Source organism: Pseudophryne corroboree, chromosome 2 (genome assembly GCF_028390025.1).
Source record: "Pseudophryne corroboree isolate aPseCor3 chromosome 2, aPseCor3.hap2, whole genome shotgun sequence".
NCBI classification, from domain to species: Eukaryota; Metazoa; Chordata; class Amphibia; order Anura; family Myobatrachidae; genus Pseudophryne; species Pseudophryne corroboree.
The window spans coordinates 626,249,987-626,277,595 of NC_086445.1; the positions used below are offsets into that span (position 1 = coordinate 626,249,987).

At 48.0% G+C, this 27,609-nt stretch overlaps 1 protein-coding gene across 1 annotated transcript in view; it reads left to right on the plus strand.

The window, feature by feature from the left end:
- ITPR3 (inositol 1,4,5-trisphosphate receptor type 3) overlaps positions 1 to 27,609 on the plus strand; it is a 418,536-nt gene that overhangs the window by 72,695 nt on the left and 318,232 nt on the right. Inside the window, exons 7-9 of the mRNA XM_063954848.1 lie at positions 23,552 to 23,635; positions 24,873 to 25,019; positions 26,999 to 27,094. Coding sequence (XP_063810918.1) covers positions 23,552 to 23,635; positions 24,873 to 25,019; positions 26,999 to 27,094 — 327 coding nt within the window. The remainder of the gene's footprint in view (positions 1 to 23,551; positions 23,636 to 24,872; positions 25,020 to 26,998; positions 27,095 to 27,609) is intronic.

The following is a 27,609-nucleotide window of genomic DNA, read 5'->3' on the forward strand; positions in this document are numbered from 1 at the left end:
AGGGGGGGGCACGAAAATTTGGTGTTGATTATAAAAGCGCTTACAGGTCTGGGGCATTATTTAATTCCTTCAGACCGGTGAGGCGCTGGGTGTGAGCAGGCAAACTCCCTTTCTCTAACGTCCTAAGTGGATGCTGGGACTCCGTAAGGACCATGGGGATTAGCGGCTCCGCAGGAGACTGGGCACAACTAAAGAAAGCTTTAGGACTACCTGGTGTGCACTGGCTCCTCCCACTAAGACCCTCCTCCAGACCTCAGTTAGATTTCTGTGCCCGGCTGAGCTGGATGCACACTAGAGGCTCTCCTGAGCACCTAGAAAGAAAGTATATTTAGGTTTTTTATTTTCAGTGAGATCTGCTGGCAACAGACTCACTGCAGCGAGGGACTAAGGGGAGAAGAAGCGAACCTACCTAACAGGTGGTAGTTTGGGCTTCTTAGGCTACTGGACACCATTAGCTCCAGAGGGATCGACCGCAGGACCCGACCTTGGTGTTCGTTCCCGGAGCCGCGCCGCCGTCCCCCTTACAGAGCCAGAAGCACGAAGAAGGTCCGGAAAATCGGCGGCAGAAGACTTCGGTCTTCACCAAGGTAGCGCACAGCACTGCAGCTGTGCGCCATTGCTCCTCATGTACACCTCACACTTCGGTCACTGATGGGTGCAGGGCGCTGGGGGGGGGGCGCCCTGAGGGCAATAAATAACACCTTGGCTGGCAAAATGTACATCATATATAGTCCCAGAGGCTATATAGATGTAAAATTACCCCTGCCAGTATCACAGAAAAAGCGGGAGAAAGTCCGCCGAAAAGGGGGCGGGGCTTCTCCCTCAGCACACTGGCGCCATTTTCTCTTCACAGTGCAGCTGGAAGACAGCTCCCCAGGCTCTCCCCTGTAGTTTTCAGGCTCAAAGGGTTAAAAAGAGAGGGGGGGCACTAAATTTAGGCGCAATATATGTATACAAGCAGCTATTTGGGGAAAAATCACTCAGTTATAGTGTTAATCCCTGCATTATATAGCGCTCTGGTGTGTGCTGGCATACTCTCTCTCGGTCTCCCCAAAGGACTTTGTGGGGTCCTGTCCTCAGTCAGAGCATTCCCTGTGTGTGTGCGGTGTGTCGGTACGGCTGTGTCGACATGTTGGATGAGGAAGGTTACGTGGAGGCGGAGCAGAGGCCGATAAATGGGATGTCGCCCCCTGTGGGGCCGACACCAGAGTGGATGGATAGGTGGAAGGTATTAACCGACAATGTCAACTCCTTACATAAAAGGCTGGATGACATAACAGCTGTGGGACAGCCAGCTTCTCAGCCCGCATCTGCCCAGGCGTCTCAAAGGCCATCAGGGGCTCAAAACAACGCCCGTTACCTCAGATGGCAGACACAGATGTCGACACGGAGTCTGACTCCAGTGTCGACGAGGTTGAGACACATACACAATCCACTAGGAACATCCGTTACATGATCTCAGCAATGAAAAATGTGTTACGCATTTTCTGACATAAACCCAAGTACCACATAAAAGGGGTTTTATTTTTGGGGAGAAAAAACAGCCACTGTTTTGTTCCCCCATCAGATGAATGAATGAAGTGTGTAAAGAAGCGTGGTTTCCCCCGATAAGAAACTGGTTTTCTCTATCGTCCTAGTGGATGCTGGGGTTCCTGAAAGGACCATGGGGGGAATAGCGGCTCTGCAGGAGACAGGGCACAAAAAGTAAAGCTTTCCGATCAGGTGGTGTGCACTGGTTCCTCCCCCTATGACCCTCCTCCAAGCCTCAGTTAGATTTTTGTGCCCGGCCGAGAAGGGTGCAATCTAGGTGGCTCTCCTAAAGAGCTGCTTAGAGAAAGTTTAGCTTAGGTTTTTTATTTTACAGTGAGTCCTGCTGGCAACAGGATCACTGCAACGAGGGACTTAGGGGAGAAGAAGTGAACTCACCTGCGTGCAGGATGGATTGGCTTCTTGGCTACTGGACATCAGCTCCAGAGGGACGATCACAGGTACAGCCTGGATGGTCACCGGAGCCTCGCCGCCGGCCCCCTTGCAGATGCTGAAACATGAAGAGGTCCAGAATCGGCGGCAGAAGACTCCTCAGTCTTCTAAAGGTAGCGCACAGCACTGCAGCTGTGCGCCATTTTCCTCTCAGCACACTTCACACGGCAGTCACTGAGGGTGCAGGGCGCTGGGAGGGGAGCGCCCTGGGAGGCAAATGAAAACCTATTTGGCTAAAAAATACCTCACATATAGCCTCCGGGGGCTATATGGAGATATTTAACCCCTGCCAGAATACACTAAAGAGCGGGAGACGAGCCCGCCGAAAAAGGGGCGGGGCCTATCTCCTCAGCACACAGCGCCATTTTCCTTACACAGCTCCGCTGGTCAGGACGGCTCCCAGGTCTCTCCCCTGCACTGCACTACAGAAACAGGGTAAAACAAGAGAGGGGGGGCAAAATAGTGGCAAAAATTATATTATAAAAGCAGCTATACAGGGAGCACTTATTATAAGGCTATCCCTGTCATATATAGCGCTTTTGGTGTGTGCTGGCAAACTCTCCCTCTGTCTCCCCAAAGGGCTAGTGGGGTCCTGTCTTCGTTAAGAGCATTCCCTGTGTGTCTGCTGTGTGTCGGTACGTGTGTGTCGACATGTATGAGGACGATATTGGTGTGGAGGCGGAGCAATTGCCAAATATGGGGATGTCACCTCCTAGGGGGTCGACACCAGAATGGATGCCTTTATTTATGGAATTACGGGATAGTGTCAACACGCTAAAGCAGTCGTTTGACGACATGAGACGGCCGGACAATCAGTTAGTGCTTGTCCAGGCGCCTCAAACACCGTCAGGGGCTGTAAAACGCCCTTTGCCTCAGTCGGTCGACACAGACCCAGACACAGGCACTGATTCCAGTGGCGACGGTGACGAATCAACCGTATTTTCCAGTAGGGCCACACGTTATATGATTTTGGCAATGAAGGAGGTGTTACATTTAGCTGATACTACAGGTACCACTAAACAGGGTATTATGTGGGGTGTGAAAAAACTACCTATAGTTTTTCCTGAATCAGAAGAACTAAATGATGTATGTGATGAAGCGTGGGTTGCCCCCGATAAAAAGATGCTAATTTCAAAGAAGTTATTGGCTTTATACCCTTTCCCGCCAGAGGTTAGGGCGCGCTGGGAAACACCTCCTAGGGTGGACAAGGCGCTCACACGCTTATCTAAACAAGTGGCGTTACCCTCTCCTGAGACGGCCGCACTTAAAGATCCAGCAGATAGGAGGATGGAAAATATCCAAAAAAGTATATACACACATACAGGTGTTATACTACGACCAGCTATAGCGACAGCCTGGATGTGCAGTGCTGGAGTAGCTTGGTCAGAGTCCCTGATTGAAAATATTGATACCCTGGATAGGGACAATGTTTTACTGTCTTTAGAGCAAATAAAGGATGCATTTCTTTATATGCGTGATGCACAGAGGGATATCTGCACACTGGCATCACGGGTAAGTGCTATGTCCATTTCGGCCAGAAGAAGTTTATGGACGCGACAGTGGTCAGGCGATGCGGACTCAAAACGGCATATGGAAGTTTTGCCGTATAAAGGGGAGGAGTTATTTGGAGTCGGTCTATCAGATTTGGTGGCCACGGCTACAGCCGGGAAATCCACCTTTTTACCTCAAGCTACTCCCCAACAGAAAAAGACACCGACTTTTCAACCGCAGCCCTTTCGTTCCTTTAAAAACAAGAGAGCAAAGGGATATTCATATCTGCCACGAGGCAGAGGAAGGGGGAAGAGACACCAACAGGCAGCTCCTTCCCAGGAACAGAAGCCCTCCCCCGCTTCTACAAAAGCCTCAGCATGACGCTGGGGCTTCTCAAGCGGACTCGGGGGCGGTGGGCGGTCGTCTCAAGAATTTCAGCGCGCAGTGGGCTCACTCGCAGGTAGATCCCTGGATCCTGCAGATAATATCTCAGGGGTACAGGTTGGAACTAGAGACATATCCGCCTCGCCGTTTCCTGAAGTCTGCCTTACCAACGTCCCCCTCCGAAAGGGAGACGGTTTTGGAAGCCATTCACAAGCTGTACTCTCAGCAGGTGATAGTCAAGGTACCTCTTCTACAACAGGGAAAGGGGTATTATTCCACTCTATTTGTGGTACCGAAGCCGGACGACTCGGTAAGACCTATTCTAAATCTGAAGTCCTTGAACCTGTACATAAAGAAGTTCAAGTTCAAAATGGAGTCACTCAGAGCAGTGATAGCGAACCTGGAAGAAGGGGACTTTATGGTGTCCTTGGACATCAAGGATGCGTACCTCCACGTTCCAATTTACCCCTCACACCAGGGGTACCTCAGGTTCGTTGTACAAAACTGTCACTATCAGTTTCAGACGCTGCCGTTCGGATTGTCCACGGCACCTCGGGTCTTTACAAAGGTAATGGCCGAGATGATGATTCTTCTTCGAAGAAAAGGCGTATTAATTATCCCATACTTGGACGATCTCCTAATAAGGGCAAGGTCCAGAGAACAGCTAGAGATGGGATTAGCACTGTCTCAAGAAGTGCTAAAACAGCACGGCTGGATTCTGAATATTCCAAAATCCCAGTTAATGCCGACAACTCGTCTGCTGTTCCTAGGGATGATTCTGGACACGGTTCAGAAAAAGGTTTTTCTCCCGGAGGAAAAAGCCAAGGAGTTATCCGAGCTTGTCAGGAACCTCCTAAAACCAGGAAAGGTGTCTGTACATCAATGCACAAGAGTCCTGGGAAAAATGGTGGCTTCTTACGAAGCAATTCCATTCGGCAGATTCCATGCACGAATTTTCCAGAGGGATCTGTTGGACAAATGGTCAGGGTCGCATCTTCAGATGCACCAGCGGATAACCCTGTCTCCAAGGACAAGGGTATCTCTTCTGTGGTGGTTGCAGAGTGCTCATCTATTGGAGGGCCGCAGATTCGGCATACAGGATTGGATCCTGGTGACCACGGACGCCAGCCTGAGAGGCTGGGGAGCAGTCACACAAGGAAGAAACTTCCAGGGAGTGTGGACGAGCCTGGAAACGTCTCTTCACATAAACATTCTGGAACTAAGAGCAATCTACAATGCTCTAAGCCAGGCAGAACCTCTGCTTCAAGGAAAACCGGTGTTGATCCAGTCGGACAACATCACGGCAGTCGCCCATGTAAACAGACAGGGCGGCACAAGAAGCAGGAGTGCAATGGCAGAAGCTGCAAGGATTCTTCGCTGGGCAGAGAATCATGTGATAGCACTGTCAGCAGTGTTCATCCCGGGAGTGGACAACTGGGAAGCAGACTTCCTCAGCAGACACGACCTTCACCCGGGAGAGTGGGGACTTCATCCGGAAGTCTTCCACATGCTGGTAACCCGTTGGGAAAGACCAATGGTGGACATGATGGCGTCTCGCCTCAACAAAAAACTGGACAGGTATTGCGCCAGGTCAAGAGATCCGCAGGCAATAGCTGTGGACGCGCTGGTAACGCCTTGGGTGTACCAGTCGGAGTATGTGTTTCCTCCTCTGCCTCTCATACCAAAAGTATTGAGAATTATACGGCAAAGAGGCGTAAGAACGATACTAGTGGTTCCGGATTGGCCAAGAAGGACTTGGTACCCGGAACTTCAAGAGATGATCACGGAAGATCCGTGGCCTCTACCTCTAAGGAGGGACTTGCTTCAGCAGGGTCCCTGTCTGTTTCAAGACTTACCGCGGCTGCGTTTGACGGCATGGCGGTTGAACGCCGGATCCTAAAGGAAAAAGGCATGCCGGAAGAAGTCATTCCTACTTTGATTAAAGCAAGGAAGGAAGTAACCGTGCAACACTATCACCGCATTTGGCGAAGATATGTTGCGTGGTGCGAGGATCGGAGTGCTCCGACGGAGGAATTTCAACTGGGTCGATTCCTACATTTCCTGCAATCAGGATTGTCTATGGGTCTCAAATTGGGATCTATTAAGGTTCAAATTTCGGCCCTGTCGATTTTCTTTCAAAAAGAATTGGCTTCAGTTCCTGAAGTCCAGACTTTTGTTAAGGGAGTGCTGCATATACAGCCTCCTGTGGTGCCTCCAGTGGCACCGTGGGATCTCAATGTGGTTTTGGAATTTCTAAAATCTCATTGGTTTGAACCACTAAAAAAGGTGGATTTAAAATATCTCACATGGAAAGTGACCATGTTACTAGCCCTGGCTTCGGCCAGGAGAGTGTCAGAACTGGCAGCTTTATCTTACAAAAGTCCATATCTGATTTTCCATTCGGACAGGGCAGAACTGCGGACTCGTCCGCATTTTCTCCCTAAGGTGGTGTCAGCATTTCATCTGAACCAGCCTATTGTAGTGCCTGCGGCTACAAGTGACTTGGAGGACTCCAAGTTACTGGACGTTGTCAGAGCATTAAAAATATATATTGCAAGGACAGCTGGAGTCAGAAAATCTGACTCGTTGTTTATATTGTATGCACCCAACAAGATGGGTGCTCCTGCGTCTAAGCAGACGATTGCTCGTTGGATCTGTAGCACAATCCAACTTGCACATTCTGTGGCAGGCCTGCCACAGCCTAAATCTGTAAAGGCCCACTCCACAAGGAAGGTGGGCTCATCTTGGGCGGCTGCCCGAGGGGTCTCGGCATTACAACTTTGCCGAGCAGCTACGTGGTCAGGGGAGAACACGTTTGTAAAATTTTACAAATTTGATACTCTGGCTAAGGAGGACCTGGAGTTCTCTCATTCGGTGCTGCAGAGTCATCCGCACTCTCCCGCCCGTTTGGGAGCTTTGGTATAATCCCCATGGTCCTTTCAGAAACCCCAGCATCCACTAGGACGATAGAGAAAATAAGAATTTACTTACCGATAATTCTATTTCTCGGAGTCCGTAGTGGATGCTGGGCGCCCATCCCAAGTGCGGATTATCTGCAATAATTGTACATAGTTATTGTTAACTAATTCGGGTTATTGTTTAGGAAGCCATCTTTCAGAGGCTCCTCTGTTATCATACTGTTAACTGGGTTTGATCACAAGTTGTACGGTGTGATTGGTGTGGCTGGTATGAGTCTTACCCGGGATTCAAAATTCCTCCCTTATTGTGTACGCTCGTCCGGGCACAGTACCTAACTGAGGCTTGGAGGAGGGTCATAGGGGGAGGAGCCAGTGCACACCACCTGATCGGAAAGCTTTACTTTTTGTGCCCTGTCTCCTGCGGAGCCGCTATTCCCCCCATGGTCCTTTCAGGAACCCCAGCATCCACTACGGACTCCGAGAAATAGAATTATCGGTAAGTAAATTCTTATTATTTCTAAAAAGTAACTGATGGCGTACCCTTTCTCGCCAGAGGATAGGTCACGTTGGGAGATATCCCTTAGGGTGGATAAGGCGCTCACACGTTTGTCAAAAGGTGGCACTGCCGTCTTAGGATACGGCCACCTTGAAGGAACCTGCTGATAAAAAGCAGGAGGCGATCCTGAAGTCTGTATTTACACACTCAGGTTATATACTGAAACCTGCAATTGCCTCAGCATAAATAGTGCTGCTGCAGCGTGGTCTGACACCCTGTCAGATAATATTAATACGCTAAGACAGGGATAATAATATTTGCTAACATTGAGCATATTTAAGACGTTGTCTTATATAAAAAGGATGCACAGAGGGATATTTGCCGGCTGGCATCCAGAATTAATGCAATGTCCATTCTGCCAGGAGGGTAGTAGAAACCCGGCAGTGGACAGGTCATGCTGCTTTTAAAAGGCACATGGAGATTCTGCCTTATAAGGGTGAGGAATTGTTTGGGGATGGTCTCTGGGACCTCGTATCCACAGCAACAGCTGGGAAGAAAATTTTTTACCTCAGGTTTCCTCACAAAAGCCTAAAGAAAGCACCGTATTTTCAGGTACAGTCCTTTCGGCTTCAGAAAAGCAAGCGGGTCAAAGGCGCTTCCTTTCGGCACAGAGACAAGGGAAGAAGGAAAAAGCTGCACCAGTCAGCCAGTTCCAGGATCAAATATCTTCCCTCGCTTCCTCTGAGTCCACCGCATGACGCTGGGGCTCCACAGGTGGAGACAGGTGCGGTGGGGGCGCGTCTCGGGAACTGCAGGGATCAGTGGGCTTGCCCACAGGTGGATCCCTAGGTTCTGCAAGTAGTATCACAGGGATACAGGCTGGAGTTCGAGACGACTCCCCCTCGCCGTTGCATCACATCAGCCTTGCCTGCTGCCCTCGGAGAAAGGTAGTACTGGCGGCAATTCACAAGCTGTACTTCCAGCAGGTGAAATCAAGGTACCCCTCTTTCAACAAGGCCGGGGTTACTATTCCAAAATGTTGTGGTACCGAAACCAGACGGTTCGGTGAGACCCATTCTAAAATTGAAATCCTTGAACACTTATATACGAAGGTTCAAGTTCAAAATGGAATCGCTCAGGGCGATTATTGCAAGCCTGGAAAATTTCAGGGTATCACTGGACATCAAGGATACTTACCTGCATGTCCCTATTTACCCTCGTCACCAGGTGTACCTCAAAATTGTGGTACAGGATTGTCATTACCAATTCCAGACGTTGCCGTTGGTCTGTCCCCGGCACCGAGGGTATTTACCAAGGTAATGGCCGAAGTACTTATCCCGTACTTGGACGATCTCCTTATAAAGGCGAGGTCCAGGGAGCAGTTGTTCGTCGGAGTAGCACTATCTCGGGAAGTGCTACAACAGCACGGCTGGATTCTGAATATTCCAAAGTCACAGCTGGTTCCTACGACGCTTCTACTGTTCCTGGGTATGGTTCTGGACACAGAACAGGATAAAAAGGGTTTCTCCCGGAGGAGAAGTCCAAGGAGTTGGCGTCTCTAGACGGAGACCTCCTAATACAAATACAGGTATCGGTGCATCTATGCACGCGAGCCTTGGGAAAGATGGTAGCTTCTTACGAAGAATTTCCATTCGCCAAGTCCCATGCAAGGATCTTCCAGTGGGATCTGTTGGACAAGTGGTCCGGGTCGCATTCTCAGATGCATCGGCGGATAACCCTGTCTCCAAGGGCCAGGGTGTCGCTGTGGTGGTGACTGCACATCTTCTAGGGGGCCGCAGATTCGGCATACAGGACTGGGTCCTGGTGACCACGGATGCTAGCCTTCAAGGCTAGGGGGCAGTCACACAGGGAAGAAACTTCCAAGGCCTATGGAAAAGTCAGGAGACTTCCCTACACATAAATGTTCTGGAACTTTGGGCCATTTACAATGCCCTAAGTCAGGCTAGACCCCTGCTTCAACACCGGCCGGTGCTGATCCAGTCAGACAACATCACGGCGGTCGCTCATGTAAACCGACAGGGCGGCACAAGAAGCAGGATGGCGATGGCAGAAGCCACAAGGATTCTCCGATGGGCGGAAAATCATGTGTTAGCACTGTCAGCAGTGTTCATTCCCGGAGTGGACAACTGAGAAGCAGACTTTCTCAGCAGACACGACCTCCACCCGAGAGAGTGGGGACTTCATCCAGAAGTCTTCCAAATGATTGTACACCGTGGGGAAAGGCCACAGGTGGACAGGATGGCGTCCCGCCTCAACAAAAAGCTACAAAGATATTGCGCCAGGTCTAGGGACCCTCAGGCGATAGCTGTGGACGCTCTGGTAACACCGTGGGTGTACCAGTCGGTGTATGTGTTCCCTTCTCTGCCTCTCATACCCAGGGTAATGAGAATAATAAGAAGGAGAGGAGTAAGAACTATACTCATTGTTCCGGGTGGCCAAGAAGAGCTGGGTACCCAGAACTCCAAGAAATGATCTCAGAGGACCCATGGCCTCTGCCGCTCAGACAGGACCTGCTGCAGCAGGGGGCCTGTCTGTTCCAAGACGTACCGCGGCTGCGTTTGACGGCATGGCGGTTGAACGCCGGATCCTGAAGGAAAAGGGCATTCCGGAGGAAGTTATCCCTACGCTATTTAAAGCTAGGAAAGAAGTGAACGCAAACCATTATCACCGCATATGGCGGAAATATGTTGCGTGCTGTGAGGCCAGTAAGGCCCCAAAGGAGGAATTTCAGCTAGGTCGTTTTCTGCACTTCCTACAAGTCAGAGGTGACTATGGGCCTAAAATTGGGTTCCATTAAGGTCCAGATTTCGGCTCTATCGATTTTCTTCCAAAATAGAACTGGCTTCACTGCCTGAAGTTCAGACTTTTGTTAAGGGAGTGCTGCATAGTCAACCCCCGTTTGTGCCTCCAGTGGCACCGTGGGATCTCAACGTAGTGTTGGATTTCCTGAAGTCGCATTGAGTTGAGCCACTTAAATCCGTGGAGCTACAATACCTCACGTGGAAAGTAGTCATGCTGTGGGCCGTGGCGTCGGCCAGGCGTGTATCAGAATTGGCGGCTTTGTCATACAAATGCCCTTATCTGTATTCTATATGGATAAGGCGGAATTGAGGGCTCGTTCCCAATTCCTTCCTAAGGTGGTATCAGTTGTTCATGTGAACCAACCTATTGTGGTGCCTGCGGCTACTTGGGACTTGGAGGATTCCAAGTTTTCTGGACGTAGTCAGGGCCCTGAAAAGTATATGTTTCCAGGACGGCTGGAGTCAGGAAAACTGACTCGCTATTTATCCTGTATGCACCCAACAAGCTGGGTGCTCCTGCTTCTAAGCAGACTATTGCTCGCTGGATCTGTAGCACGATTCAACTTGCACATTCTGCGGCTGGAATGCCGCACCCTAAATCTGTGAAAGCCCATTCCACGAGGAAAGTGGGCTCTTCTTGGGCGACTGCCCGAGGGGTCTCGGCTTTACAAATTTGCCGAGCTGTTACTTGGTCGGGTTAAAACACTCTTGCAAGAGTCTACAAGTTTGATACCCTGGCTGAGGAGGACCTAGAGTTTGCTCATTCGGTGCTGCAGAGTCATCCGCACTCTCCCGCCCGTTTGGGAGCTTTGGTATAATCCCCATGGTCCTTACGGAGTCCCAGCATCCACTTAGGACGTTAGAGAAAATAAGATTTTACTCACCGGTAAATCTATTTCTCGTAGTCCGTAGTGGATGCTGGGCGCCCATCCCAAGTGCGGATTGTCTGCAATACTTGTATATAGTTATTGCCTAACTAAAGGGTTATTGTTGAGCCATCTGTTGAGAGGCTCAGTTGTTATCATACTGTTAACTGGGTATAGTATCACGAGTTATACGGTGTGATTGGTGTGGCTGGTATGAGTCTTACCCGGGATTCAAAATCCTTCCTTATTGTGTCAGCTCTTCCGGGCACAGTATCCTAACTGAGGTCTGGAGGAGGGTCTTAGTGGGAGGAGCCAGTGCACACCAGGTAGTCCTAAAGCTTTCTTTAGTTGTGCCCAGTCTCCTGCGGAGCCGCTAATCCCCATGGTCCTTACGGAGTCCCAGCATCCACTACGGACTACGAGAAATAGATTTACCGGTGAGTAAAATCTTATTTTCTGTCTCTCTGAAGGACCTTACTGTGGGTCTGTTCCATATAGCCCAGTGTGTTTGAGGATGTCGGTACGCGTGTGTCGACATGTCTGAAGTTGAAGGCTCTTCCCAGGAGGAGGCTGGTGTGGGAGCTGAACAGAATGTGGGAGTGACTCTGTCGGCACCGCCGACTGCTGATTGGGTAGATATGTGGAGTGTTTTAAATGCAAGTGTGGCTTTATTGCATAAGAGGTTAGACAAATCTGAGTCTCAGAACCAAGCATGGAGACAATCCATGGGAGAGGTTTTGTCACAATCTCAGACCCCTTCAGGGTCACAGAAACATTCATTTACCCAGATAGCAGACACAGATACCGACACGGATTCCGACTCCAGTGTCGACTATAATTATGCCAAGTTACATCCTAAGGTGGCTAAGAGTATTCAGTACATGATTGTGGCAATTAAAGATGTGTTGCATATCACAGAAGACCCCACTGTCCCTGACACAAGGGTCTGTATGTTTAAGGGAAAGAAACCTCTAGGGATCAAGGGCCAATGCCATGGCAATCTCAGCTAGGAGGGCGTTGTGGACTCATCAATGGAATGGTGATGCTGACTGTAAAAAGGCTATGGAGGCTCTGCCCTTCAAAGGTGAAGTTTTGTTTGGTGAGGGCCTTGCGGACCTGGTTTCTACAGCTACCGCGGGTAAGTCTTCTTTTTTGCCTTTTGTCCCTCCACAGCAAAAGAAAACGCCTCAATACCAGATGCAGTCCTTTCGGTCTCATAAATTCAGGAAAGGACGTGGCTCTTCCTTCCTCGCGGCCAGAGGTAAGGGAAGAGGAAAAAGTTCGCCGGCTGTGGCAAGCTCCCAGGAGCAGAAGTCCTCCCCGGCTTCTACCAAATCCACCGCATGACGCTGGGGCTCCGCTGCGGGAGTCCGCACCGGTGGGGGCACGTCTTCAGCTCTTCGGTCAAGTCTGGGTTTGCTCGGGCCTGGATCCTTGGGTGCTGGAATTTGTGACCCAAGGATACAAACTGGAGTTCCAAGATGTGCCTCCACACCGATTTTTCAAATCGGCCTTTCCAGTTTCTCATCCAGAGAGAGAGGTAGTGTACAACAGGGGAAAGGGTTTTATTCAACCCTGTTCGTGGTCCCGAAGCCGGATGGCTCGGTCAGACCAATTCTGAACTTAAAATCCCTCAGCCTGTATTTAAAAATATTCAAATTCAAGATGGAATCTCTCCGAGCTGTGATCTCCAGTCTAGAGGGGGGGGGGGGGGATTTTATGGTGTCAGTCGACATAAAGGATGCATACCTACATGTCCCCATATATCCTCCTCATCAGGCGTTCCTGAGTTTCGCTGTTCAGGATTGTCACTACCAATTTCAGACGTTGCCGTTTGGTCTTTCCACGGCCCCGAGGATTTTCACCAAAGTAATGGCAGAAATGATGGTGCTCCTGCGCAAGCAAGGGGTCACAATTATCCCATACTTGGACGATCTCCTGATAAAGGCGAGATCAAAGGAGCAGTTACTAAAAAGCGTTGCGCTCTCCATGAAGGTGCTGCAACAACATGGCTGGGTCCTAAATTTACCAAAGTCGCAGTTGATTCCGACAACTCGGCTGTCGTTTTTTGGGCATGATTCTGGACACGGAACTGCAGAGAATCTTTCTCCCGTTGGAAAAGGCTCAGGAACTCCAGGACATGGTCAAGGAACTTCTGAAACTGCCAAGAGTGTCGATTCATCACTGCACTCGAGTGCTGGGGAAAATTGTGGCGGCCTACGAGGCCATTCAGTTTGTCAGATTCCATGCAAGAACTTTTCTGCTAGATAAGTGGTCCGGGTCCCAACTGCACATGCACCGGAAGATAAGCCTGTCCCCCAGGGCCAGGGTTTCTCTCCTGTGGTGGCTCCAAAGTTCTCACCTTCTAGAGGGTCGCAGGTTCGGGATCCAGGATTGAGTTCTGGTGACCACGGACGCGAGTCTCCAAGGTTGGGGAGCAGTCACACAGGGACAAAATTTCCAGGGAAAATGGTCAAGCCAGGAAGCTTGTCTGCACATAAACGTGCTGGAGTTAAGGGCCATCTACAACGGCCTTCGGCAAGTGGAACATCTTCGCGTCCTGCCCTGATTCAGTCGGACAACATTACAGCGTGGCGCACATAAACCGCCAGGGCGGAACAAAGAGCAGAGCGGCGATGGCGGAGGCCACCAAGATTCTTCGCTGGGCAGAAAAACATGCAAGCGCTCTGTCAGCGGTCTTCATTCCAGGAGTGGACAACTGGGAAGCAGACTTCCTCAGCAGACACGATCTCCATCCAGGAGAGTGGGGTCTTCATCAAGAGGGCTTTGCAGAAGTGACAAGTCGTTGGGGACTTCCTCAAATAGACATGATGGCGTCTCGCCTCAACAAGAAGCTTCAAACATATTGTTCCAGGTCGAGGGACCCTCAAGCAATAGCAGTGGACGCACTGGTGACACCATGGGTGTTTCAATTGGTCTATGTGTTCCCTCCACTTCCACTCATCCCAAAGGTGATAAGGATCATAAGAAGAACAAGGGTTCAGGCGATACTCGTGGCTCCAGATTGGCCATGGAGGGCCTGGTATCCGGATCTTTAGGAATTACTCACAGGAGATCCCTGGCCTCTTCCTCTAAGAGAGGACCTGTTACAGCAGGGGCCGTGCGTGTTCCAGGACTTACCACGGTTGCGTTTGACAGCATGGTGGTTGAACGTCAAATCCTAGCTAGAAAGGGTATTCCCCACTGTACTTAAAGCTAGAAAGGAGGTAAGGGCGAAGCATTATCACCGTATTTGGAGAAAATATGTGTCTTGATGTGAATCTAAGAAGGCTCCTACAGAAGAATTTCAGCTGGGTCGTTTTCTCCACTTTTTGCAAGCAGGTGTGGATGCGGGCCTGAAGTTAGGCTCCATTAAAGTGCAGGTTTCGGCCTTATCAATTTTCTTTCAAAGGGAATTGGCCTCACTTCCAGAAGTACAGACTTTTGTGAAGGGTGTGCTGCACATCCAACCTCCCTTTGTGCACCAAGAGGCACTGTGGGACCTTAACGTGGTGTTACAGTTCCTTACGTCACATTGGTTTGAACCTTTACAAAAGGTTGAGTTGAAATTTCTCACTTGGAAAGTAGTCATGCTATTGGCCTTGGCGTCCGCAAGGCGGGTGTCCGAATTGGCGGCTTTGTCTCACAAAAGCCCCTATCTGATTTTCCATGTGGATAGAGCGGAATTGAGAACTCGTCAACAATTTCTGCCTAAGGTGGTTTCGTCGTTTCACATGAACCAACCTATTGTGGTGCCTGTGGCTACTGAAGCCGTGGTGGATTCCAAGTCTCTTGATGTGGTCAGAGCTTTGAAAATTTATGTAGCCAGAACGACTCGTGTTAGGAAAACAGAGGTGCTGTTTGTCCTGTATGCGGCCAACAAGGTTGGCGCTCCTGCTTCTAAGCAGACTATTGCACGCTGGATCTGTAATACGATTCAGCGGGCTCATTCTACGGCTGGATTGCCGTTACCGAAATCGGGGAATGCCTATTCCACTAGGAAGGTGGGCTCATCTTGGGCGGCTGCCCGAGGCGTCTCTGCATTACAGCTTTGCTGAGCAGCTACTTGGTCGGGTTCAAACACTTTTGCTAAATTCTACAAGTTTGATACCCTGGCTGATGAGGACCTCATGTTTGCTCAATCGGTGCTGCAGAGTCATCCGCACTCTCCCGCCCGGTCTGGAGCTTTGGTATAAACCCCATGATCCTTTTGGAGTCCCCAGCATCCTCTAGGACGAAGGAGAAAATAGGATTTTAATACCTACTGGTAAATCCTTTTCTCTTAGTCCGTAGAGGATGCTGGGCGCCAGTCCCAGTGCGGACTCTATCTGCAGTAATTGTAAATAGTTATTGCTTATGTTACACAAAGGTTGTGTTTTGGTAAAGGTCAGCCTGTTGCTGATCTCTTTGGTTCACGCTGTTAACTGGTTTTAGTTAAATGCCATGTTGTACGGTGTGTTGTGGTGTGAGCTGGTATGTATCTCAATGCAAAGAACAAAAGGGACACCTGGGCGCTGACAAACAAAAAATTCTGGGATATCAATTAGCCTGATCAAGGACTGCTGCTTCACTTAAGAGGTCACTGCTAACCCCAAAAAAGCAAATAATACATAACACCAAAGAATGAAGCGCTGTCCAGATCAGTACATTTTTAAAACATAAAGCATTTAATATACATTACACACAAAACATTAATCACACGGCCGGTGTATATCAATTAATTAAAATAACATAAAAATATATAGAACCTATAACGTCTTCAAGCTTATTTCATCATCATTTGGCAAGTGCCATGAACTGCCAGTTAAATATTGCTATATGACACTAACCATTGGTGCTTTTTTGAGCTTTTACCATCTATATCTGACAAATATAAAAGCTATGAATTGTTGGCTAAATGTTATTGCATGCTGCTAATCAATAGTGCAGCAATTAAGCTAATTGATTCAGGAGTGGCCACTAGGTTCTATATATTTTTATGTTATTTTAATTAATTGATATACACCGGCCGTGTGATTAATGTTTTGTGTGTAATGTATATTAAATGTTTTATGTTTTAAAAATGTACTGATCTGGTATGTATCTCACCTTTGGTTTAACAAAAATCCTTTTCCTCGAAATGTCCGTCTCCTCTGGGTACAGTTCCTATAACTGAGGTCTGGAGTAGGGGCATAGAGGGAGGAGCCAGTTCACTTAAAGTCTTAAAGTGCCCATGTCTCCTGCGGATCCCGTCTATACCCCATGGTCCTTTTGGAGTCCCCAGCATCCTCTACGGACTAAGAGAAAAGGATTTACTGGTACTTATTAAAATCCTATTATTACATGTATGTTTATATGTGCTAACCGCACTCCACCCATGCAATGAGTCGTCTGTGCTGCAGCCCATGGTCCGACTGCGATCAATCTCCTAAGGCACTAGCGCACGCAGGGGGGGTTTCTGAGTACCCAGAAACCCCCCCTGAACGACCAAATCATTTTTTTAAAGTAAAAAACCCGGAGGCGCGGTCCGGTATTTAGGCCGCGCCCCCTCCAGAATTTGTCCCTGCCCATTCAGACGCCTGCAAATCGCGGGTGGTGCACTTGTCCAAGCTGCGCTGTGTGTGTGTCTTGGAAGCTGCTCTGGTTGCCTCAGTTCCCACTGGCTGCTGCTTTCTGTTTCAAGTGAAGATCAGACAGTAGGCTGGGTAGTAAGTGCAGTTATTATTCTTGCATATATTTTTCAGCATGCAGTATCAATATATATATATATATATATATATATATATTACACGCATATATATATATATATATATATATATATTTATATATATATATATATATATATATATATTTATATATATATATATATATATATATTTATATATATATATATATATATATATATATATACATACACATGTGTGTGTATATATATATATATATTTATATATATATTAGTGATGTGCACCGGACATTTTTCGGGTTTTGTGTTTTGGTTTTGGATTCGGTTCCGCGGCCGTGTTTTGGATTCGGACGCGTTTTGGCAAAACCTCCCTGAAAATTTTTTGTCGGATTCGGGTGTGTTTTGGATTCGGGTGTTTTTTTACAAAAACCCCTCAAAAACAGCTTAAATCATAGAATTTGGGGGTCATTTTGATCTCATAGTATTATTAACCTCAATAACCATAATTTCCACTCATTTTCAGTCTATTCTGAACACCTCACACCTCACAATATTATTTTTAGTCCTAAAATTTGCACCGAGGTCGCTGGATGACTAAGCTAAGCGACCCAAGTGGCCGACACAAACACCTGGCCCATCTAGGAGTGGCACTGCAGTGTCAGACAGGATGGCACTACAAAAAAATAGTCCCCAAACAGCACATGTTGCAAAGAAAAAAAGAGGTGCACCAAGGTCGCTGGATGGCTAAGCTAAGCGACACAAGTGGCCGACACAAACACCTGGCCCATCTAGGAGTGGCACTGCAGTGTCAGGCAGGATGGCACTTCAAAAAAATAGTCCCCAAACAGCACATGATGCAAAGAAAAATTAAAGAAAAAAGAGGTGCAAGATGGAATTGTCCTTGGGCCCTCCCACCCACCCTTATGTTGTATAAACAGGACATGCACACTTTAACAAACCCATCATTTCAGCGACAGGGTCTGCCACACAACTGTGACTGAAATGACTGGTTGGTTTGGGCCCCCACCAAAAAAGAAGCAATCAATCTCTCCTTGCACAAACTGGCTCTACAGAGGCAAGATGTCCACCTCCTCCTCATCGTCCGATTCCTCACCCCTTTCACTGTGTACATCCCCCTCCTCACAGATTATTAATTCGTCCCCACTGGAATCCACCATCTCAGGTCCCTGTGTACTTTCTGGAGGCAATTGCTGGTGAATGTCTCCACGGAGGAATTGATTATAATTCATTTTGATGAACATCATCTTCTCCACATTTTCTGGAAGTAACCTCGTACGCCGATTGCTGACAAGGTGAACGGCTGCACTAAACACTCTTTCGGAGTACACACTGGAGGGTGGGCAACTTAGGTAAAATAAAGCCAGTTTCTGCAAGGGCCTCCAAATTGCCTCTTTTTCCTGCCAGTATACGGACGGAATGTCTGACGTGCCTACTTGGATGCGGTCACTCATATAATCCTCCACCATTCTTTCAATGGTGAGAGAATCATATGCAGTGACAGTAGACGACATGTCAGTAATCGTTGGCAGGTTCTTTAGTCCGGACCAGATGTCAGCACTCGCTCCAGACTGCCCTGCATCACCGCCAGCGGGTGGGCTCGGAATTCTTAGCCTTTTCCTCGCTCCCCCAGTTGCGGGAGAATGTGAAGGAGGAGCTGTTGACGGGTCACGTTCCGCTTGACTTGACAATTTTCTCACCAGCAGGTCTTTGAACCCCTGCAGACTTGTGTCTGCCGGAAAGAGAGATCCAACGTAGGTTTTAAATCTAGGATCGAGCACGGTGGCCAAAATGTAGTGCTCTGATTTCAACAGATTGACCACCCGTGAATCCTGGTTAAGCAAATTAAGGGCTCCATCCACAAGTCCCACATGCCTAGCGGAATCGCTCTGTTTTAGCTCCTCCTTCAATGTCTCCAGCTTCTTCTGCAAAAGCCTGATGAGGGGAATGACCTGACTCAGGCTGGCAGTGTCTGAACTGACTTCACGTGTGGCAAGTTCAATGGGTTGCAGAACCTTGCACAACGTTGAAATCATTCTCCACTGCGCTTGAGTCAGGTGCATTCCCCCTTCTTTGCCTATATCGTAGGCAGATGTATAGACTTGAATGGCCTTTTGCTGCTCCTCCATCCTCTGAAGCATATAGAGGGTTGAATTCCACCTCGTTACCACCTCTTGCTTCAGATGATGGCAGGGCAGGTTCAGGACTGTTTGCTGGTGCTCCAGTCTTCGGCACGCATTGGCTGAATGCCGAAAGTGGCCTGCAATTCTTCGGGCCACCGACAGCATCTCTTGCACGCCCCTGTCGTTTTTTAAATAATTCTGCATCACCAAATTCAATGTATGTGCAAAACATGGGTCGTGCTGGAATTTGCCCAGATGTAATGCACGCACAATATTGCTGGCGTTGTCCAATGTCACAAATCCCCAGGAGAGTCCATTTGGGGTAAGCCATTCTGCGATGATGTTCCTCAGTTTCCGTAAGAGGTTGTCAGCTGTGTGCCTCTTCTGGAAAGCGGTGATACAAAGCGTAGCCTGCCTAGGAACGAGTTGGCGTTTGCGAGATGCTGCTACTGGTGCCGCCGCTGCTGTTCTTGCTGCGGGAGGCAATACATCTACCCAGTGGGCTGTCACAGTCATATAGTCCTGAGTCTGCCCTGCTCCACTTGTCCACATGTCCGTGGTTAAGTGGACATTGGGTACAACTGCATTTTTTAGGATACTGGTGACTCTTTTTCTGAGGTCTATGCACATTTTCGGTATCGCCTGCCTAGAGAAATGGAACCTAGATAGTATTTGGTACCGGGGACACAGTACCTCAATCAAGTCTGTAGTTGCCTGTGAATTAATGGTGGATAACGGAAACACGTTTCTTACCGCCCAGGCTGCCAAGGTCTGAGTTATCCGCTTTGCAGCAGGATGACTGCTGTGATATTTCATCTTCCTCGCAAAGGACTGTTGGACAGTCAATTGCTTACTGGAAGTAGTACAAGTGGTCTTCCGACTTCCCCTCTGGGATGACGATCGACTCCCAGCAGCAACAACAGCAGCGCCAGCAGCAGGAGGCGTTACACTCAAGGATGCATCGGAGGAATCCCAGGCAGGAGAGGACTCGTCAGACTTGACAGTGACATGGCCTGCAGGACTATTGGCTTTCCTGTGTAAGGAGGAAATTGACACTGAGGGAGTTGGTGGTATGGTTTGCAGGAGCTTGGTTACAAGAGGAAGGGATTTAGTGGTCAGTGGACTGCTTCCGCTGTCATCCAAAGTTTTTGAACTTGTCACTGACTTATGATGAATGCGCTGCAGGTGACGTATAAGGGAGGATGTTCCGAGGTGGTTAACGTCCTTACCCCTACTTATTACAGCTTGACAAAGGCAACACACGGCTTGACACCTGTTGTCCGCATTTGTGTTAAAATAATTCCACACCGAAGAGGTAATTTTTTTTGTAATTTGACCAGGCATGTCAATGGCCATATTCGTCCCACGGACAACAGGTGTCTCCCCGGGTGCCTGACTTAAACAAACCACCTCACCATCAGAATCCTCCTTGTCAATTTCCTCCTCAGCGCCAGCAACACCCATATCCTCATCCTGGTGTACTTCAACAGTGACCTCTTCAATTTGACTATAAGGAACTGGACTGCGGGTGCTTCTTCCAGCACTTGCAGGGGGCGTGCAAATGGTGGAAGGCGCCACCTCTTCCCGTCCAGTGTTGGGAAGGTCAGGCATCGCACCCGACACAATTGGACTCTCCTTGGGGATTTGTGATTTAGAAGAACGCACAGTTCTTTGCTGTGCTTTTGCCAGCTTAAGTCTTTTCATTTTTGTAGCGAGAGGATGAGTGTTTCCATCCTCATGTGAAGCTGAACCACTAGCCATGAACATAGGCCAGGGCCTCAGCCGTTCCTTGCCACTCCGTGTCGTAAATGGCATATTGGCAAGTTTACGCTTCTCCTCAGACGCTTTTAATTTTGATTTTTGGGTCATTTTACTGAACTTTTGTGTTTTGGATTTTACATGCTCTCTACTATGACATTGGGCATCGGCCTTGGCAGACGACGCTGATGGCATTTCATCGTCTCGGCCATGACAAGTGGCAGCAGCTTCAGCACGAGGTGGAAGTGGATCTTGATCTTTCCCTATTTTACCTTCCACATTTTTGTTTTCCAATTTTTAATGTGTGGAATTATATGCCAGTATCAATAGCAATGGCCTACTACTATATATACTGCGCACAACTGAAATGCACCACAGGTATGGATGGATAGTATACTTGACTACACAGAGGTAGGTAGAGCAGTGGCCTACTGTACCGTACTGCTATATATTATATACTGGTGGTCATCAAACTGTGCCAAACTGAAATGCACCACAGGTATGGATGGATAATATACTTGACGACACAGAGGTCGGTAGAGCAGTGGCCTACTGTACCGTACTGCTATATATTATATACTGGTGGTCAGCAAACTGTGCAAAACTGAAATGCACCACAGGTATGGATGGATAGTATACTTGATGACACAGAGGTAGGTAGAGCAGTGGCCTACTGTACCGTACTGCTATATATTATATACTGGTGGTCAGCAAACTGTGCAAAACTGAAATGCACCACAGGTATGGATGGATAGTATACTTGACAACACAGAGGTAGGTAGAGCAGTGGCCTACTGTACCGTACTGCTATATATTATATACTGGTGGTCAGCAAACTGTGCAAAACTGAAATGCACCACAGGTATGGATGGATAGTATACTTGACGACACAGAGGTAGGTAGAGCATTGGCCTTCTGTACCGTACTCCTATATATTATATACTGGTGGTCAGCAAAATTATGCACTATACTCCTACTATATACTACAATGCAGCACAGATATGGAGCGTTTTTCAGGCAGAGAACATATACTACTGGTCGTCACTGGTCAGCAAAACTCTGCACTGTACTCCTCCTATATAATACTGCTGGTCCCCAGTCCCCACAATAAAGCAGTGTGAGCACAGATATATGCAGCACACTGAGCACAGATATGGAGCGTTTTTCAGGCAGAGAACGTATAATACTGGTGGTCACTGGTCAGCAAAACTCTGCACTGTACTCCTCCTATATAATACTGCTGGTCCCCAGTCCCCACAATAAAGCAGTGTGAGCACAGATATATGCAGCACACTGAGCACAGATATGGAGCGTTTTGCAGGCAGAGAACGTATAATACTGGTGGTCACTGGTCAGCAAAACTCTGCACTGTACTCCTCCTATATAATACTGCTGGTCCCCAGTCCCCACAATAAAGCAGTGTGAGCACAGATATATGCAGCACACTGAGCACAGATATGGAGCGTTTTTCAGGCAGACAACGTATACTGGTGGTCACTGGTCAGCAAAACTCTGCACTGTACTCCTCCTATATAATACTGCTGGTCCCCAGTCCCCACAATAAAGCAGTGTGAGCACATATATATGCAGCACACTGAGCACAAATATGGAGCGTTTTTCAGGCAGACAACGTATAATACTGGTGGTCACTGGTCAGCAAAACTCTGCACTATACTCCTCCTATAATACTGCTGGTCCCCAGAATAAAGATATTTGCACTGCAGCCCCCTGAAACAAAGTGAGAGGACGCCAGCCACGTCCTCTCACTATCATTTCCAATGCACGAGTGATAAATGGCGGCGACGCGCGGCTCCTTATATAAAATCCGAATCTCGCGAGAATCCGACAGCGGGATGATGACGTTCGGGCGTGCTCGGGTTAACCGAGCAAGGCGGGAGGATCCGAGTCTGCCTCGGACCCGTGTAAAAAGGGTGAAGTTCGGGGGGGTTCGGATTCCGAGGAACCGAACCCGCTCATCACTATTATATATATATATATATATATTTATATATATATATATGTGTGTATATATATATATATATATATATATATATATTTTTTTTTTTTTTGTATGGCCGGCACTCCCTGATATAAAATATAAAACTCCGGTGCCCTCTAGCAGCAGCAACAGTCCAACAGAAAAGAAGAGGTGACACTCTGAGATTTAAAATCACTTGAATAGTGTATTAAACACACATATGGACAGACAACGTTTCGAGGTCCACTCGCGCCCCTTTGTCTTCTCATCTCATGTAGGTCTGATTATCTACAATAGTTTAACGAACCCAGCATAGACTGGGTCACTCCAGTCTCCACCCCTGTGCTTGGCTCCTCCCCCTCTTGAAACCCCCTCACGCAAATCCTGCGTTTGCCCCTGTAAGGATCTGTCCATTTGGCCCCAAGTCAGAGTATCCAGAGCTCTGGTCACACACATAAGTACTCTTACTCTAGAGCCCATATACTTTATATCCATATATGCATATTCTACCTTTAAATCTTTGAAATCTTATTTCTAATGCTTGATGGCAATTTTTAGGTACATACAGACTAGCAGTTTGAACTCATTGGCATTTGCCAGAAGTGCAGCAATTCCTGAGGGTATCATCGTGCTGATCTTTCAGACTTATATGAAAATGGAATGCTCAGCCTTAGTCACTTTCTTTGTTCTTGGCACCCATCACTGTATTGGGGGCAAAGAATATCTCTTTCGATATCAGTATAAATGTGGGATCTGTATTCTAGAGCTGTATTTCAGTCCCAGACGCCATCCTAAACAGTCAAATTCTGGGACTGTGTTTTACAGTATATTACCATCAGAGCTGGATTATCCACTAGGTGCATTAATCCAGCCCCTCAGTGCTCCAGCGGGTACTGAGGGGCTGGATTAATGCAACCCATTATTATGTTTTTGTTTTTTGTGTGACAAATAGGAGGAGGGTGTGAAGGTGGCCATAACCAGCATTTTGTTTTAGGCCCCATGGGGTTTTAATCCAGGCCTGGTTACTGCATAAATAAGAAATGTTTTATTTCTAGGTGAATTCTCTGAATTCAAACACCAGCTGGAAGATCAATCTGTTCATGCAATACAAAGACTATATGGAGGATGTCTTGAAAGGGGTAAGAGCAAAACGTCTGAAATCCCTAGTTTTTCCGCCCTTCCAGAATGAATTTGACACAATGGCCCTCATTCCAAGTTGTCCGCTCGCCAGCTGCTTTTAGCAGCATTGCACACGCTAGGCCGCCGCCTTCTGGGAGTGTGTGTTATCTTAGCAGAATAGCGAACGAAAGATTAGCAGAACTGCTACTTAATAATTCTTTGCAGTTTCTGAGTAGCTCCAGACCTACTCACAGATTGCAATCAGCTCGGTCCGTTTAGTTCCTGCTTTGACGTTTGACGTCACAAACACGCCCTGCGTTCGGCCAGCCACTCCCCCGTTTCTCCAGACACTCCCGCGTTTTTCCCTGACACGCCTGCGTTTTTTAGCACACTCCCGGAAAACGCTCAGTTACCACACAGAAACGCCCCTTTCCCGTCAATCATTCACCGATCAGCAGTGCGACTGAAAATCGTCACCAGCAAAACTGCTAAGTTTTTCGTTAAATAACTAAGCGCATGCGCCCTGCGTGCCTTGCGAATGCGCAATTAGCAACAAATTGCAGCGTAGTGAAAATCGGAAACGAGCGAACAACTCCGAATGACCACCAATAACTCTTACCAGTTATAGTACTGTGATTTATTAGAGAGGCTGTGTCATAGCCCCCTGCTACAGAGAAAGCCAAGCCAGACTGACAGTGAAGTAAACGGTTGAAGTCCCAATGAAAAGTACTATTACTGACATGGAAAGTTATTTAGAAAAATTGGTTTTTAAAATAGAAACCACAGTAATTTGTAACAACATTAAAGGTACACTTGAATATATCAATTGTTAGCAATAAGATATGCTGGGCACACAGCAGCATTAACTCTACTCAGATGTGCGTCAAATACAGATGGAGCCATTCTCATCTTACCTGCGATGCGTACGCACAAGTGTACGCATCACGGGTGCGAGTTTGTGCACCGGGCTGCGGCTCTTTGCACCTGCGATCGCACAATGTAAAGTGAATGCCTCACGGGTACGAATATATGCATGCACCTGGGTATGTGCGCACATACCTTGGCAAACGAGTCGTGGGTACGATCAGCTGCAGGCAAGCTGAGCTTGGCTACATCTGTATGCTATTCTGTCAGGATGAACGTGTGATGCTAACTGCAACTAACACAACCCACATACTACCACCTATACTGCATATCAGATTTTACATACACTACTTAGTTTCAGTCTTTATGTATACATACAAATCTTCTCTACAGGGTGATGTGGTCCGCCTCTTTCATGCTGAGCAGGAGAAGTTCCTCACATGTGATGAGTATAAGGCTCGGCACCACGTCTTTCTGCGCACTACTCTTCGCCAGTCAGCCACATCAGCTACTAGCTCCAATGCCCTCTGGGAAGTGGAGGTGAGTGTGACTTCCATTACGTACGACATGAAACTGCGGTGATGCTGATGCCTTAAAAATCGTTTGGAATATACAGCTAGGTGGCAGCAATTGTGTAATGTGACTGCACCTAAACCCAGGAGATGGGATGTAGTTGGCTTCCCAACATATGGAGACCGGCTCTGGAGTCCCGACACCTATCAGAATACTGATGCTGGAATCTCGACATCCGGAATCCCGAATGTAACTATGCTGGGGAAGATTAAGCTTAGGCTGTGGGGGGAGAGTTAGGGTTAGGCTGCAGGAAGGGTTAGGCTGCGGGAAGGAAGGGTTGGAGGGAGGGTTAGGGTTCATTTACTTACACGCCCCTGTCATGATTATGGCAGTTGGGATTCCATTGTCGGTATTCTGACCGTTGGCATCCCATAACCCAACCCCAGGAGACGGGTTTGGTATGGAAGACCGGCGCTCAGAATGCTGGTGGTCTCATGATCGACAGCGGCATCCCGATGCCTAGAATCCTGTCACCTGGTAGGTAAGTATGCTAACCCTCTTCTAACCCTATTCCTAGCCCTATTCCTAACCCTCCCATCTTGCAGCCTAACGCTATTCCTCCCCCCTACAGCCTAAAACTAACCACCCCACAGCCTAACAATAACCCTCCCCAGCATACTGATGTTTAGGATGTTGGCTGTCTGGACTCCGGCATTGGGATTCTGACTGCAGTCAGGATTCCGTCTCCGGTCTTTGATTGCCGGCATTACAAATGTCTGAAGGCTAACTACTTCATCAGGAAACCTGTTCTGGAACCTACATGGAAAATGCCGGGGCACAGATGGACTGATTATTAGTTCCTGTTGCTCTCAGCAATGGTTTGCATGGTCACTGAAGGTGTAATTGTATAGACAGTCATCAGGTCACCTTCCAGATCCAGTATAAAATGGGATGCCGGCAGTCAGTATAGCGCCAGAGGCATCCCGTCTGCAGGAGTCCCAGCAGCACGGCAGCAAGCCCTCTCATGTGCTCACTGCGCTCGCCACGCTTCGGGCCCAGTGGCGAGCTTTGCTCACCACAGGTTCTATATACACTTGGTTAGTGGCATGGACCCACAAACCAAGTGGGAATACTATGCGTGTGTCGGGATTCTGGCCGTCGGTAATATGCCGGCTGTTGGGATTCCGGCGTCAGTATCCTGAACGGCAGGATCCTGACAGCCGGCATTTTAACTGCATCCCCACCTTCCAATGTAAGGAGAGGAATTCTCTGTCATAAACAAGTACCAAGTGGCAAAGCAAAGAAACTGAGCCACTAAGAAGATATGTAACAGAGGTCCATCCTTTTCCAACATGATAGTTGTTACACGTGAACGTTTCCGCAGGCTGGTCTTTCCAGTGCCTGTAGTTTGAGACAGACAAAACAGGGCACATAGGACCTTATTCAGTAAGGATTGCAAAATTAGAAAATTATCAAACTACTGTGCATGCGAACGCGCTCGCATTGTGCATGTGCGAGTAATAATAGCTACAGAAAATGCGTACACATCGGGATCGCAATGCTGACACTGTTTAACAGGAAGCCGGTGTTTCTGGGCGGAAACATACCGTTTTCTGGGTGTGTCTGGAAAAACGCAGGCGTGCCCAGGCGAATTTAAGGAGGGACTCTGATGTCAGCGATGACCACTTCCAGCCTCTTGTGTTGCAAGAATTGTGGACGACCTTGCCTGGCGCAGATGGTAAAAATCTTTGATGTTCCAGTTATTGCGATGCATTTGCAATTTCTGCAATGACTGTTTTTTCTCATTTTTTCGGCGGCAACTATTTGATCGCAGTAACTGCTTTTTAGCAGAAATTGCAATCCTTGCTGAATAAGGTCTATAGTGCAAATAAAGTTTGCTTGATACTAAAGCTGGATAATCAGCAACTGAATATCTTCCAGGAGTGATGAGTAAAGTGAGTTTTATGATTGCATTAACTGATAACTGTCTCTGCCTTCATTTACAGATTGTCCATCATGACCCTTGCAGGGGTGGTGCTGGCCACTGGAACAGTCTTTATCGATTTAAACACCTTGCAACTGGGAATTACCTTGCAGCAGAGGTATGGTATATGGTTGACAAACTCTGACCGTATGAGGGGTTCCCAAGTAGGAGACTCTATTGTTGCACGAGGGGGATAGGTTATATAAACCGTGGGTCTTCATAAGTGGACATTTGTGTTAATGCTTACAAATTCAAACAAATTGATATATTGCCCACTGATGCACTGTTGTATTGGAATAATTTGGTGTCTATGGCACGCTAAAGCCCTGTACACACGGGGAGATGTGTGCTGAGCAATCTAGCACAGACCACTCAGCACACATCTCTCCCCCGCTCAGCACACAGTGCGATGTGTGCTGAGCGAGGGGGAAAGGGTGGACAGGGAGGACACTCATTTCACCCACAATCTGTCTAGATTGTGCCTGCATGTAGGCCAATCTAGAGCCAGCTATAGCGACGTGCGGGGCCGCGCATCGCTATTGCTATGGGGCATACAGACTGAGAGATCCGTGCTTAATTTCTAAGCGGTCAGATTGCTTAGAAATTAAGCATATATCTCTCTGTGTGTACCCC